The sequence below is a fragment of the Sylvia atricapilla genome, chromosome 16 (assembly GCF_009819655.1).
Source record: "Sylvia atricapilla isolate bSylAtr1 chromosome 16, bSylAtr1.pri, whole genome shotgun sequence".
Lineage (NCBI taxonomy): Eukaryota > Metazoa > Chordata > Aves > Passeriformes > Sylviidae > Sylvia > Sylvia atricapilla.
In genome coordinates this window covers 15010907-15026579 of record NC_089155.1, presented here as the reverse complement: position 1 = coordinate 15026579, position 15673 = coordinate 15010907, and the positions used below count along the sequence as shown (strand labels likewise).

At 41.6% G+C, this 15673-nt stretch overlaps 1 protein-coding gene across 1 annotated transcript in view; it reads right to left on the bottom strand.

Moving 5' to 3' along the window:
• Nucleotides 1–1702: 1702 nt before the first annotated feature.
• The window catches only part of PREX1 (phosphatidylinositol-3,4,5-trisphosphate dependent Rac exchange factor 1), a 105210-nt gene continuing 91239 nt past the window's right edge, over nt 1703–15673 (bottom strand). The window contains exons 28-41 of the mRNA XM_066331022.1: nt 14409–14497; nt 13992–14074; nt 13298–13388; nt 11527–11655; nt 10775–10816; nt 9037–9254; nt 7931–8030; nt 7157–7300; nt 6439–6553; nt 5948–6014; nt 5026–5213; nt 4275–4377; nt 3684–3751; nt 1703–3095 (exon numbers count right to left, since the gene is read on the bottom strand). Coding sequence (XP_066187119.1) covers nt 3053–3095; nt 3684–3751; nt 4275–4377; nt 5026–5213; nt 5948–6014; nt 6439–6553; nt 7157–7300; nt 7931–8030; nt 9037–9254; nt 10775–10816; nt 11527–11655; nt 13298–13388; nt 13992–14074; nt 14409–14497 — 1480 coding nt within the window. The 3' untranslated portion in view covers nt 1703–3052. The remainder of the gene's footprint in view (nt 3096–3683; nt 3752–4274; nt 4378–5025; nt 5214–5947; nt 6015–6438; nt 6554–7156; nt 7301–7930; nt 8031–9036; nt 9255–10774; nt 10817–11526; nt 11656–13297; nt 13389–13991; nt 14075–14408; nt 14498–15673) is intronic.

Here is a 15673-nt window from a genome sequence, read left to right as displayed (position 1 = left end):
AGAGAGGCCTGAATATTTCTCCATTATAACTGATCATTTGTTTCCTAGCGCAGGCTGAGCTTTCATGATTCTATCAAATTGCCTCTGTGTCATCTCTGTGACAAACTCATTGACATAGTTCTTTTATTATCAATTATCAAGAAAATATAGCAAAATACTTTGTTCAGTCTTCAATGACATGAGCTAATATTTGTGTGGAAAAATCTAATCCCACTCATTTCATCCCCTTCAGTGTTCAAAGTCCTTAATTGTGTTTTTTGTGTGTGTACCAAGATTAGTGTCTCCCAAATCAGCATCACCCCAGCCTGCCAATATCTGTGCTTCAGTGGTTAATGAAAACGTCCAGCAAACTCAGGAACATATACATATACATATTAAACATCTACCCAAGGAATTTCACTTGCAGCTGCCACCCAACCCCATCCGCCTCATTAGCAAGCTCCTGTAGTTCCCATGTTCTCCATCTTGACTGTTTGCCACATTTTCCACGCTTCCATTGTATCACATGTTCCAAATCTACAAAATCTGTATTTGTTCTCTTGTGCCAGGCCTGAGTCTTTGCTTTTAGCCCTGGAAATTCTGCAGACCTAATCTCTCTTTGCTTGCAGGTTGGTTTGTGCATTGCCCTTTTCTTTTTCCACTTGAACCTGTTAGACTCCTGCTAAGGTAGGAAAGAAAAACTGTTTTGATCTTGTAAATTGTGGGGTTTAAACCAGTGCTGGGAACTGTGTGTTTATTTCAGTCTCCCCCACAGCTTTAGGGGACTGCACAAAGAGGAAGAGTTCAGCTCTACATAGCCAGTTTGAGCTGAAATCAAACCCAGCTTTCCCCTTACCATTTAAACTTCTGACTTCTCCCCATGCCTTACAAGTACATGAGAAATTAAAACTGCTCAACAGAATGCAGGGTGAAGGAACTAAAGGGTGTGACAGAAAATAAGATCAACCTTCTTTCCTTAGAATATAAACCAACTTTTAATAATAAAAACGTTTCTCCGGTTTTCAGTGAGAATAACACATACATTTCAGTGTCAAACAGTGCACAGTGTCAATGCCCTTGGACAGCCTTCTTTGCATGTCTCCTGTTGGCAGAGGCTCCTGCCCGGGCCGTTCTGTGGAACACAGCTGCAGGGACACAGCAGGGCTCGCCCAGCGGGCTCCTTGGTACTGGGCTCCTTCTCGGACTACGTACATTTGAAATTGAGGAGTCAGTGAACAAACAGCCGTTTTTTCTTCAGATAGCAAACGGTGAGAGTAACTTTTCCAACATTAACAAAAAGTGCATTGAACTAGAGATCTGCTCATCTGGTTGCAGTCCAGAATGGACACCCAGTACCAAATCTATATCCCAAAGCTGGCAGAACATGGGCTGTTCTAGTTCCCTGCAACACGCTGCTGTAGATCAGAGGAAACAGTTCAAAGTAAGAAATAAAAAAAAAAAAAGAGATAAAATAAAAAACAAGTTCCTCCCCCAAAATTATTTCCATCTGTGAGAGAAGAAAACAAATGTTAAAAAATTAGGAAACAAGATTCAGAACAAACTGCATCCCCCAACTTGCCATAAACAGTTTTGTGTTCAAGAGAAGATAAGAAAAATTAGAGGCCTTCATGTCGAAATGAAAACATCCAGTTTTAATTACTGACTTGCTTCAGATGTTAATAAAATAAAATTAAGGCCACTAAAAAACAAACAACACCACAAATAAAACCCCCAGACCTTTATTTGCTAAAATATACATTACTGCAAAGCACTCATAGGTTTCCTGACTAGGAGCTGGTTTAAAGGAGGCTGTGGAGGAACAGGAATGGGGAGTTTCTTGTACACCTGCCATGTTAGGGAGGGTTGGTCATGTTAAGGCACTCACTCCAAAAAAACTTTATTTCTGTCCTGAGACTGCTGACATGCTTTGATTAGTTTCAGCCAGTAATTTGGAAAAAACTACAGTGCTTAGGGTAATACTGACAGAATGGAGAACCATTTTTCAAACAAGAAAAAATAAAGAACATTATATACACGATTCCTTTTTTCTTTTAACTTAAAAGCATCCCTAATACATCTTAATAACTGTATTAAAGGCTACTTAAATATTGAAGATTTTAAATAAAGTAGATTTTTTCAGTAAACTGGGAGTAGCTGTGTAACTGCCAGTATATTGGTCCCATTTTAAACAATATAATTTTTATTTTAATCTTGTACATATAATAACATGATCGAAAACACATATTATTCCACTCCACATAAATAAGTATAGTTCTTCTGACCTGTTTTAAAAACTACATCTGTTCAAATAATCAGATTATAAGACTGTATTTTTTCTTTGTAATGTTTTCTTAAAAACCCTACACTGCTCTTCACTAGCACTATATTCCAGAGTACATCATCACAGGGCATTAGTAAGAAGAGTTAATCAAAAACCTGAAAGCTACAGTAAGTAAAATGAAGTCATGATAAGAAGTATTACGGAATGTATACTCTGCAGCATAGAGAGATTCTCTCACTGGGCTGAAGTGGAAAATTACTCCAGAAGAAATTCTTTATGTTCCTATTTGAATAAACCATAGATTGTGCTATTCTTTGCTCAAAAGTGCAGGTCATTTAATGAAAAAAAGGAGTTTATGAAACTACTGCTAGAGGACGTTGACCAAAAACCCGCTGGCAGTCAAATGTGTGCCAGGGACAGTACAGGGAGAGAGAGAGGCGTGTCCAGCAGGAATTTCAACCATCCAGTTTCTGAATTTCTTGAAGTCCACAACTTTCTGGTGGTTGCACAAACAAGTCACCAGGAGAATTGCGCTTTCTTGAAGAAGAACCATCTTTTGCAGGCATCTGGCGGATGGCAGCAACATCCATTCTTGCCTGTGGTGTTTGTTTCAAGAATTTCTTCGAGAAGTTATAGTACATGGGCTCCAGGAGTTCAAAGGCAGATTCCTGGTGCCGGGGCCAGCAGGTCCCTGTGCCCCAGTCCCAGCAGCACCATCGGGGTCAGTCCGCAGGGTCCGGGCTCCCCAGGGCCCAGGGCTCTTGTGGGGCTGCCAGAAGCTGCCTCGTGCTTCTATAGATCCCCCTCTGCAGGCGGCTGGCACAACCTATAGAGTCTGCAGTGCACAGGAAGAGTAGGGGGTTAAAGATCATAGGGAGAGGAACTGAGTTGCTGGAATCACATACGATGGTCAGCAGCTTCTTTGTTATTCTGCAAGCTTTAGAGGTAATGACGTTTCAAGAATATTCTTATTTTTTATTTTAGTAATTGCAAGTTTAGAAGTGGCATTAGCCATTTGTTAACTAAAATATTTACAGTCATTGTTTACAATATTATTTGAGACTCTCCATCACTTCCTCTTAATTTTGGCTCAGTTTGGTTCTCCAACAGACCCCTCTCTTGTTTTCTATTTCTTTTGGTTTTAAAGCCAGTTCATTTTTCCCGAACAAAAAAGTTCTCCCCCTCGTACAGGCTGGGATACCAAACACATAAAAACATATCTGTTTGTTCACATGCTTGAACAAAGCTGATTAACCTACAGTGTATACTTAGTTTAGTACAGGGAGAAAAAAGAATTATTTATTTCTTCTTTTTTTTTCTCCAATATTGCTATTAAGATCATCTTTGGTTATAGCAGGAACTCCACAATTGTTACAGAAACAAAATCAGCACTCAGAAAAAATGTATAATAATAATAACCTACCGAGGTGCATGCTGTGGCATTTGGTCCATCACTTTCAGATTCTTGGCAGAGATTTCAACCCTTGGTCCCTGGGGAAACAGAGAATTTATGGTACTGACAGTAGTGATAAAACAAATGATTCTTAGGAAAAAATATAACGGGAGTCTGGTTCCTATTTGAGAATCCATTAACTACTTCTAAAAGATTTGGAATCCATTGGGTGGATACAATTATCATCTGTGTTTACTCAGAAGATAAATTAGAGCCCAAGCACTTTACAAGCACTGCTGTCTAGCACTAGGTCATTTCTGCTATTTTAACACTGTGACTGAGACTTGGTTTTTTTCTGTATAGGAATTGTCATAAATATGCTGCACATTGTCTCTTTTCTAAGCGTCAGGGCACACGCAGCAGACACTGAGGCACAGATTAGAATTGCTGTAGGGGCTGTCCGTGCAGAAGTTAACTGGTTCCAGTCACACACAGGTGTAGCCACTGAGCCATCAGCAGGAGCTGGGATATGGAGGTTTTCAGTGCACACCCAAAGAACCCGTGTTTGCACCGTGATGTCACTGGGCCAGTGGCACACAGCACACACGTGCACACACTCACCTGCTTCCGCATGATGTCTGTGGCTTGCATGATGCACTTGGGCAGGAGCCCGTGGCTGCGGGCCAGGATGGCTGCTTGCTCCAGGGACACACTCAGCGTACTCCTGAACCAGGGAACCACAGATCACAGCTTAAACAGTATGAACAGGCATGGGCAGGACACTTACTGCTTACATGTTGCCTCTGTTAGCTATTTGCTTTTATTTACTTCTTTAGATTTTCTTACGTACAAAACTACTCAATGACCTCAGTCTTGTTGCACCTGGACACTGCAATTGTTTGAGTCTCCAGCATCATTACTACAAGGCTGTGTGTCACTGCTTTTCTGAATTGATTCATTTTGAAGGGATTCACAAATTTATCTTTTCTTTTGAGACACTGGCAGAACAGTGGTGTGCTTCAAAATCAATGTGTGCACATACCAAGATTCTAAAGCTATTTTTGAGCAACTTCCTACATTTCCAGTGTATCTTCAGACTGAAGATAATGCTGAACTGCAAGTTCTATGCAATGAGATCACTCGGTCAGTTGCATTGGATGATGAACTGAAACCCAAAATCTTTTGTGTCAATATTACTTATTAACAAAAGTATTAAAAGTTACAACCTACTCTGAAGTAAAGACGGCAGCAGATTTAGGTCCCTATTATATTCCCTTAAAAGGGACCTCATTTTGCTTTGACTAGGCTCTCCTCTGTAGAGAGGACAGCAGCTGCCCTGAGAGCAGCAGCCCCAGGTTTGACCCTGACTCACCTCTGCATCCCAGTGGCACACATGGTGATCTGACAGGCTCCCAGGCGGTAACAGAGCTCAGAGGACACGGGCAGCAGGCCAGCTCCTGAGGAGGCACTGCTGGAACACCCTGCCTGCGCTGGCTTTGTGCTGATGAAAGACTTGAGCAGCCTGCAAAGCTCGTCCATGGCATTGAGAGGACGAATAAGCTAAACCAAGCAATACAAAAATAATCAGTAGTGTATTAACACCTTCATATAGACATTTACAAGTCTTTATCCTAATGGTATCACAGTATCCTACACCAGAGTAACTGCCACACAGTAACAACTGCTTACAATATATATGAACTTTGGAAGTGGAAAAATAAAATTCCTTAGACTTGGGACAATTTTTTATCCCAAATAAATTGTTTACAATGTATATTACAATTAAAAAGATGTTCCCTGCAGTAGCATTTTGATGCTTTACATGCACAAATCCACATGTCACTTGCCCAGTTAGACAGACTGCCTACAACTGAGATGCTGGGCAGCATTATTTTCTTATTTTCTCAGCAACAAAGAGTACAAAGTGAACGAAGTGTAACTTGCAAATTGAACATTTGTTCATTTTCATGCAGCTGTGGGAGAGGAAAATGAGCCCGTTCTGTCTGGCATCAGACACCATGTTTGGCAAGGGCGGGCAGGGTCACACAGTCTCCTTAGTGCTGCAGTGAAGGGGGGTTGTGTCTACCCAGGTTCTGCACATTTTCTTCTCAACAAAAAACTGTAGCCAAGCTTCAGAGAAATTCAGATCCCCCTATAAGTTTGGGAATATTTTAAAATGCTGTTTAGGTTTGTATAGATCTGCCATACAGGTATCTCACAACTGGAATTTTAGAGATGTTGAAATAATACTCTCATGAGAGAATTTATTGCAGAAATAAATGCAGAAACAATACCTGGTCAATCTTCACTGCAGTAGTATTGGAATCAGTGGGCAAGTTTGATCTCTCTAGGTAAAATGTCCTGCAAAAAGGCCAGCAGGTATTACATTAGTTGGATTTGTCCCACTTCAAGCACATACATCAATACAATCTTGTATAAAACAGCTGAGAAAGCTGCACTAAAAATCTTGCATTTGAAGATCTGCTTCCTGCTAGAACCATTGTGATTGCAGTAATTTACAGAGTCTGTACTAACATATTCCAAATCCTCATTAAGAAAAATATAATTCTAGCTCTGCACAAAATTCTGAGGTCAAATCAGCATTCCTCCTGAATGGGTTAAACTACTGGAAGAAAATTATCAAGTTTCCCACACAATGAGGATCTCCAAAATTTTTTGTGCCAAAACCACATTAGGAACAAAAAACATCTTTTTCATTAAATTTTAGCAAGGAGTGCTCTGAAATTTTCCATATTTTTTAAGGCAAGGCAGAAGTACAAAATACCTGAGTTTACGGTAGTATTGCTGCACTTTTTCGAGTGAAATGCCATTAATTTGCTGTGGGAGTTCTTCCAGAGATGAACCAGCTGGTTGTGATTGCCCCTCTGTACTCTCTAGAGCTGAAGAAGAAAACACTTTACTAAGGCTGTGTTATTAGTGGTCTTTTAAAATTCATTTATTTATCTCTTTATCATCTCATTGCTCAGCAGATGACTGTTGCATCAGGTAAAGGCTGATTCTATTACTCTGTAACTTTAATGCTTTTCCCAGTATGGGAGTACAGTGGTAGTATCACAGAGGTGAGCTTCACAGAAAGCAGTTCTGTCTGACAGAAATGACTCCCCATTAATGGTCCCTGTCTTGTACTCTGGTGTGAATATATCAAGCTGATTTCTAGCCCAGATGGTTCTGTCACAGTGTTGGCTTTTTGAAGCTTCTCTGTAGCCTGGACACATCTCCTGATGGTACACTAGATCCAACTATCCATGCAGTCCAGTGTAATGTCTCTATGGCTGAGGCAGAAAAAAGCCCCAAAGCAGCACCTCTTGTTCTCATGACTGTGTCTAATTCTGAAGTCTAGCACTCCCCAGGGCTTCCTAAAGTAGAAATATCTGCTTCCTAAGTGAGTCTGTAGGTCTCAGCTGCTTCATGGTCATTCTTAATTTTAAATCTTTCAAAATGGTAGTTAGCTTGTTTTTCTCAAGAAAGATTTTTATAGACACCTTTTGTAAAGAGCACCGTGTGCAGTTTCAAGGTTCCCCCGTTCTGAAACCGAGCAGGCAGTTTGGAGAAGTAGTAGCTGTCAAGATAAAATATAACCTTCAGGGCCTGACGACTTCCTTCGATGTGGTAGAAGACATGAGTATCTGGAAAAATAGAGATAAACCACTGCTTTACCACACAGGAGAATTGTGAAACCACTGCTATCTGAATTTGTTAGATAACCTAATGACATATCACGTTCTCCACCGTAAGGTGAATAAGGGAGAGCCTTTCTGGAGAGAATGCAGGCTCTGAAATCTTATATTTAAAAGATCATAGTTAGTGTGACCTAGTATGCTTGATCCACATACAGCAAATACCATTAATAATTATAATCCCATGTTGTTTCCTGGCATTCCATAACCAGTAGACATGAAGAGAGAGATGTGGCAGGGTAAGACAGTGGACAGGGAAAAGCTGGGAATTGACCACAGGCAGCACAGTGCTAATTCTCTGTGCCATCTCCTCCCCAGCACAGAATCACACAGATTGTCACTCTGGCACAGGCCACAGGTGCACAGAACATGCCCCACCACTCCATGCTCTCAGTCCTGCTTGAGGGCCTGTGTGCTTGCAGGGCAAGCTGAGGGAATGCAGCAATGCTGCAGGGAAGCTGCCCAGTGCTCTGCAGGTGTGACATGGTCTCTCAGATTTACACTCAGAGAGGATATTAATCCATAGAACATACCAAAAAAGAAAAGAAAAAAAGCCTCAAAGGGACAGAGAATACTCACTTGCTACAAGACCTTCATCCAGCTGCTTGAAAAAAAAGGCAACTTTGTCTACTTCAGCCAGAGTGACCTGGATGTCTTCCAGCATGGTGCGCTCCTCCTTCTGTAGAGCAAGGCCACAGATACAAACAGCTTATTGTCTGCCAGAAGACGAGTGACAGGAGGGGACAGCAGGGTTGTTATGGGCATGTTTTGGTTCAGGAAACCTAAAGCAGAGTGCAGAGCTTCCCATTAGCTCCATCCCAGCCAGGAAATCACTAACAGCTTTTTAACTGTGTGATACAACTTGAACTATCCTTTGCTTAGATGTCATTTGATGTGATTCATGAGTAGAGAGGTTTAAGAACTGAGTGCGTTTGAAGGGATCTCTTTCTCCAAACTTTATACCTACAAATGTGAAGAACAGCTGCTCAGTTACTGCAAGATGAATACTGATACATTCTATGCAATGCAAACAAATAACAGTTACATGCATAGATAATTTGGATTGTATTTTATAAAAATTGTCTACAAAGTAGACAGAAGAACCTCCCTTCTCTATAATGTCAGAGCTACTTCTCTCGTTTATGCCTCTTTTCTTTGCATTTTTAGAGTTTCAGCAGCTGATCTCCTGTAGCTGTGGCTCACCTGCTCTTTAGGTGTGGAGAAACTATGCAAGCTCAGCTCCTCTCCTTAGACATGGTGCCCCAACGCCACAAACCTGAGAGACTGCACTCAATCTGTTTGTCTGAGATACTCAGAACTTCCTCACCCATTTAAGAGATGCATGTCCTCACCAGGGGATGGCAGGGGATACTCATGCCACCAACAGCTGGGCACTAAAACCTCTCTAAATGCAGCAGCATTGCTCCAAAAGAGAAGGCTGACTGTTTTCTATAGTGTTCTAGGGTGACAGTGGGTCCAGCATTTGTTAAGAGGTGAATGTGACTGGATAAGGAATATGGCACTTGGTTGTCAGCTGTGGAAATCTCCAGAGTCTGCAGTAGTGAGAGTCTGAATACACTGCTGGAATGCAGTAAGAGGTTCAACAGCTCTGGCTGTGCTCAGTGGCACAGAATCACACAGGCAAGTGTAAGCAGATCCGAGGATACCACAATTCTTCATCTTACCACGGCAGGGGAGAGAAGAGACTGGTAGTTCAGTAAAACTCCAGTGGCTGCTATCTGTTCCAGCCATTTTCTGCTGGCATCTCTGCTGCTCTCTTCGTATTCCCCGTTGTTGTTGTACCGATAGTTGAGAGCAGCCAGTAACTGCTCTGAAAAGGTGCAAATAGCAGCCACAAGAGACTGACAGAAGATGGAATCACGTCGCAGTTGTAGCTCAGTATCTGCCAGAGAAGGGGAGAGGAGCATAAAGAAGTCACGAATACTCTCATCTTCCTTCTCACTGTCAGCAAAGCAGTGTGTGTGTGTGTGTGTGCACATGTGACATTCAGCTCCTGCTGCAGCTTTGCACTGATTTCCCAGATACCCTCTCCTTGCTGTGTGCCCTGGGTGGATTGATAAAGACAGCACAGCTGCCACATGGGCATGTTCCAAAATTTTCTAGTCCAATTGACTGCTCCTTACCCCCTCTGTGGTCTGCATGCTCCTTCTGACTGGAAAGAAACTAGCCACTGGAAAGTAGCTAACTCCTAAGTTACAGCCATATCTGGACTGATTCCCTTCTTTTTATGTTTACAGATGCAAGAGAATTATTGAAAGAAAGTCTCTACCATTACTTCTCTCCTGGGCTATTAGAGATTAATCTTGCCCCATCCATCTGTATCTTGTGGGCTTCCCATATGCCTAATGCATTAACTGGGCCCATCCATATGGTACCAATTGGTTTGTTTCTTGGGAGATTTCCCCTGCATTACTTTTGCATCCAGCATGCCTGCCAGGCAGCCACATGCTGGTCAAATCAATCTTGTCATGCTTCAGGGGATTGCAGGCCAGAGAGGCACATGAATAAGTGAAGAGTTAGCTCCCAGGCACCCCCAGCATCTCCAGCAGGCTCTGCAGTGCTGCAGCAGCCTCTCGTTGGAAAGGCACTGTTCCCTAGGGAAAGAAGCTGAAGACATCAGCCAGAGGCTTTGAAGGGTCTGGATTATTTTTACAGGCACTAAACACAATAGACTGACTAACACACTCCAGGCCCTGGGCCATATTGCCAACTTAAGGGCAACCATCCTTCTTTCCAGTGGATATTCATGGAAATGCTGCAGGAGATGGGGCACACATAGAGAGACACTTTGGGAAACATTTTATCTGCTATCAAAACCCAGCTTTTATGGTCAGTAGAGCGGCACACAGCTTGGTTTGGACACTCACAGACCAGCCCTGGCAGGAGCTAAGTTACAGCCATACAAATCTCTGATCTTCATTCTATGAAGATTTGATAATCAAGTGTGGCACAGTGAAACACCAGTTTCCAGTTATGTATTATATAATTCTCAAACAAAAGGACACCAAGTAAGTGATACAGTTAAAAAAGACTGTGCCCAGGCTCCTTGTAAAGACCTGTCCCTTGCTCTGCAAGCACAATGTTTGGGGTGTGGTAACAGGTTCCTGATGTCCCCAGCGTATTTGGGTTCTCCTTGCACATTTAAAGTCTTTGTCTGTTCTTGGCTGTAATTTCAGTATGCCTGCTCTGTTTGGAACGATGACAGAGTCATGGGCTCAAAAAAGCTGTGCAATAGATCTCGTTTTTGCTGCATGTTCTCACCACAACAGGAACGAGTAAAGGGAAGGAGTGTTCTCTTCCATCTGGGAAGGAGGGTTGTACAAAGGAAAAAATGAAGACAGAAAAACCCTCTCTTAGGGACTTCTCGGGTGTGTTGTTTTGTAAAAAATGAAAAGCCCTTACCTGTGCATTTTAACAAGGCCAAAAGCAGCTGATTCTTCCCATCTAAAAGAGTGAAGAAAAGAGATGCTGTAGTCAGCACAGCGTAATACCAAGGTGGATGTGATTGCAGCTGGTTAACAGATTGCTCATTTCCCCCCACACCCCTGGCACTTGCACGGCCATGTCTATTTACTATGGTAGCCCTCACTTGCAGAGACATCGTCAGTATTGAAAAAAAACTAAGTGTAAAGCAAATAATTTTACTGGCTACATGCTCTGTTAACTATCATGAATTACTGGAAACAAATTGCATTTGCAGACGAATCCCTAAGGAAGTGATTTCTACTCAGTGCTTCACTCTGATTTGAAAATATCAGTTTCATCTCCTGTTCCAGTTCAACCAGACTGCAGTGGTTTAAGATGTTGTAGTATCTGATTGGCTTTCACTTCACAGTTTGGAATATACCAAGCATCTCTCTCTTCTATTTTCTAAAAGAGTTTAAAAGGCACAGGGAGATAGATCAGTCTGAGATAAATGTGAATGAGATGATGAAATAAAGCAAGGGGGGGAAAGTTCTTTGAAATTGCTGCACAGGTGCAATTTTACCATAAACTAACAGGAGTCTACAAACAATAACATGCTTTATTTGGTCCTCTCTAGGGCCTAGAACAGCCTAATTACAAAATGAGTTAAAATTATGAAATCAACTGCTAGATTTGATTAAGATCTCTTCTCCCTGAAACTAGTAACAAACATTTCCTTATTTACAGACCTTCCACATGCTTCTGTATGATGTCAACAAGGTTCTTGATGCGCAGTGGAAGGTTCCATGGATCCTCCTGAATGCTGGCTTGAATATTATTTCGGCACCTCACTGTGGTTTCTTCCTTCTGTTTAAATTCTAGAAAACGTGGAGTGTATTAGCTATTTAGAAAATGGCATGTAACTAAGAGTGGCTTAGGAATTGTGAATGCAGATGAAAGCAGAGATACAGTACCAACAGCAATAACTGGGAATTCAAAAGGTCCTTAAACAGAAACAACAGAGAGGTCAAAATCCAATTCCCATAGTCCCGTTATCAGCAGTGTCCCTGCATTGCTGTCAGGACTGTGGGCCTGGTTGACATGCACAGTGCAGGGAGCTCTGCCCCATTCACCAGACAAAGAGCCCCTGCTTCCTCTGCCTTTGATGACCTGCAAGCAGCTGGACCAGGCAGATCCAGAGAATAAGATCAACTTTTGGCTGCAACTGTCACATCCCGTAGTGACGGGAAGTTCTGAAATATCCTGCTTTCTTTCACCTGATGAAAGCTAACTACTTAGTTATAGAATAGAAAATTTATTCTCCATGACTTAGCTGTGTAGTTAAGTCAAACACCCCACTGCTGGTGATGAAATGCACAAGCAGACAGAGAAACAAAAAAAAAAATATGCAAATAACTGGACAGGACCATGAGAGCATTCCAATGTCCATCCATCACAAAAAGGTGTCTGTGGTAGCTGTTAAACAGACACTGTGGTCCAGGATTCCAGCTGAGTGTGAGCAGGGCTTGTCTGCTCCTCAGTGAGACCAGTTAACTAAAAGACTCTCTCAGGGTAATTAATCTACTTTCAATAAATGAGATTCTGTTTAGGCAGAATAAAAGAAACATCTGTTATTTCTTCACTTCATTCCAACAGTGCATGGAAAGGCTAACATTCTATACAAATGTGAATGTGTGCATAGAGATGAGTACATATAACAGAACTTCACAGGAGTTATTTCTGGAGTTGGGAAAAAAAAAAAAAAGCAGGAAAAGATCTCTAGCTCTAGAGTTTGCCACCATAACTAAAAACCAGAGCCTGTGAGAGGTTGGAGCTCTCACCTCCTACAGCACCTGAGGTACAGCAGGAGTAGTAGGGAGTATTTCAGTTTTCAAGTGGGAAAGGAAATGCAGCAAATATTTAGAAAATAAAATTCTGTGTATTTCAAGCAGAAAAGAAACCACATCCTGAGCCCCAAAACCATTAAGATCAAAGAGTCATCATACTCCCTGAGGAAAAAGAAAACATGGTATCATCTGTTTGCTCTCTATGGGAATCAGTTTTCCGAATGTGTTATGCAAGGATGAGTTTACTCTGGCAATCATCCATCTGAAGCAAAGCAAAGTCCTTAAGCAAACTGAGGCAGAATCTTTGGTGCCTTGGGTCTCCAGTGGTCAGTCACTCATCAGCACGAGAGCACTTCTTCGCCTTGAATGTGATTAGCCCTACTTTGTACCTTTTCAAATATGTTCACATCAAAGTGGGGATTTGGAAACTTGTGAAAGAGCTACGAGAACTGAGCAGCATATAACAAAAGAGGTTTCTGTGTGTTTCAGGAGGAACTCCCACGAAAATGAGCTCTTAGAGACACAAAATTTCAGTGGTCAGAGATGTACTAATGCATGACTAGGTAGACTGCAGAGTGAAGGAACTCTGTGTGGCCATAACACATATGCTTTCATGTTAAGCTCTTAAATCTTGGAAATCACATTATTAAATAGAGTCAAACTATTTCTTTACCTTGCAAACTGTGGTCCATGGGAAAGTGCTTGGTTTCCTCAAAGGCCTTATTTATTCCTGGTCCTTTGAGAAGTGCATTGATTGCATCAACCTGCAATTGAACATTATTGATCAGTGTCAATTAGACTTGCAGAAGACAATCAGAACAGAACTCTTGTGGGAAACTGCTGAAGCCCTCACACTATCTGTATTCTGGACTGACTGACACACAGCAGTCAGACTTTGTAGCCATAAACTGGCCTCAAGAGCCTCTCACATTTAATAACAGCATTTTGCACAACCATGTGCTGATGAGGTAAGAGAATAGCAAACAATTCTCCAGAGTTACACATTATAAACACATCTGCACGCTAAACTTGTGAGAACCTCCTGAAATCTGAAAATGTAATCCATTTACATCAAACAAAGTATTAGAAATTGATCCTTTTTTTCTTCTAAAAGCTTTTTTCCCCTTAGTCTCATGCCTTAGGTAGGGCAATTCAGCCTTGCTTAAATCACAAGGCAACTTTAATAATGCAGACAAAAGTGATTCATCAAACTGTCCTATAATATACTTGCTTACAGTGTACACCAAAATCTCGATAGTATGCCTTCCTCAAAGTATTATTTCATAACACAATTTAGTACTTCCAATTTCTTGATTGACATTGATAAAGAGAAAGCAATTCAGTGTAAGCATAACAACTCTGTGTACCTGGTTAAAAAGGTGTTCCAAACAGCCATGAAGTTTGTCTTGCTTGTCTAAAGGTATCCTCATATCATTGGGAAGCTCATCTCCTAGTACAGGAGAAATGAAAAGCTTTTAGTTTACAAACATGATCTGTGATGAAGCATGGGCACACCTTCACACTGGTGTGAAGTAAATAATGACTGCTGCTTTATCTCCAATTCTTAGATCAAAATACTAATTATTTTCATATACTGCAAGTATCCAATAACTAAAGAAACTTATCCCCGCCTAATACTTCTCTCATGTTCCAAATTTACTGTGGTTTATTGGAAAAAATTATCTTTATGTTCTTGTGATTAGTTTTGGAGAGAGCAGCAGTAGAAATCCATTATTCTAAGCAGCCAAGGCTGTCGGTGCTGCAGAGGGCTGTGCACGACTCACCTGATCCCATCTCGTCACTGCCCAGGTAAGAGCTGTTGCTGCGCACGCTGGTGTAGGACAGCACCGAGTCGCGGTTACTGTTACACTCACTGCAAAGGAGAGCACACAGGGCACTGAGCAACACTGCCCCACCGCCGGGCACCCACACTGCTCTTCTGCCCCTGGCAGCACTGTCAGGATGGAATGACACTAACTAATGACTGCAGAACAGCCATTAAGCCAGGACTCCTCCACGGGATGCCGCCTTCCCTTTGCAATTAACACTGAACGCTTAATACATCACCCTGCTTCATCACCCTTAGACATCTCTGCTAAACGTTTGCTCCCAATTCTCAGGGTATTACAGCATCCAAATCCAGCATAAAGGGAGCCTGCAGTAGCACAGATACTGGAGGTGAGACAGAAAATTTAGGGAATCTAAGCCACTGGAGAATCAGGCACTGCAGATCATGTAATGAAGCAGAGAAATCACCACAGTCAGCTCCATACAAATCTTGGCTCATGCACACCTGGAAAATTCTAGAGTGAATCTCCACTCTTTAAAGTTCACTTTAACTATTCTTACTAAAATAATCAAAAAGATTATTTGCCAGGCTGTCCCCTTCCAATGAAGTGACAATGACAGTGCCTTTAATGGTACAAGCCCAAAACAAAGCTTTGAAAACTTTCCACTGTCTCTGCCTCTGATGTAATGACCTCTGATGTCTCTGCCTCTTTTTCACTGATATGAAAGAAAAATACCAGAGCAACAGAAAGAACCCTAAATGGGTTCTTTGCTGTCCCTTCTTAAATCTAGTATCAAAAAAATCTGGATTTTTTCTCAAGAAGTTTAATACTTATGGCAACTACTTGGCAGTCCAAACCCTTATAATTAGACTCCAAATGGTCCCAGAAATAGAAGTATGGCTATTGCAAACAAGCTATTTTCTTATCTGCAATTTGGTTGGGTTTGTAGCTAATCAATGCTCTTTTAAATCAAAACCCATAAAAACACATTCCCCCTCGAGTAACTATTATCTGTAATATATGCTTAATTCTCTGCCTGTGTCTAATAAAGAGAAGACAGAATAATGTTTCTCAAATTTACGTGCAGAATTCTGGAACAAGTGACAAACCCAGAGAGACTGTTTGTGCTGCTACTTTGTTACCCAGAATAAACTAGCCTCAATTACAGAAATTTAAACTACAGGGATGCCCTATTAACACTGAAAAAAATACAGCCCATTTCACTCAGAAAGCTCCAAGATTCAAGTCTCACACAACAG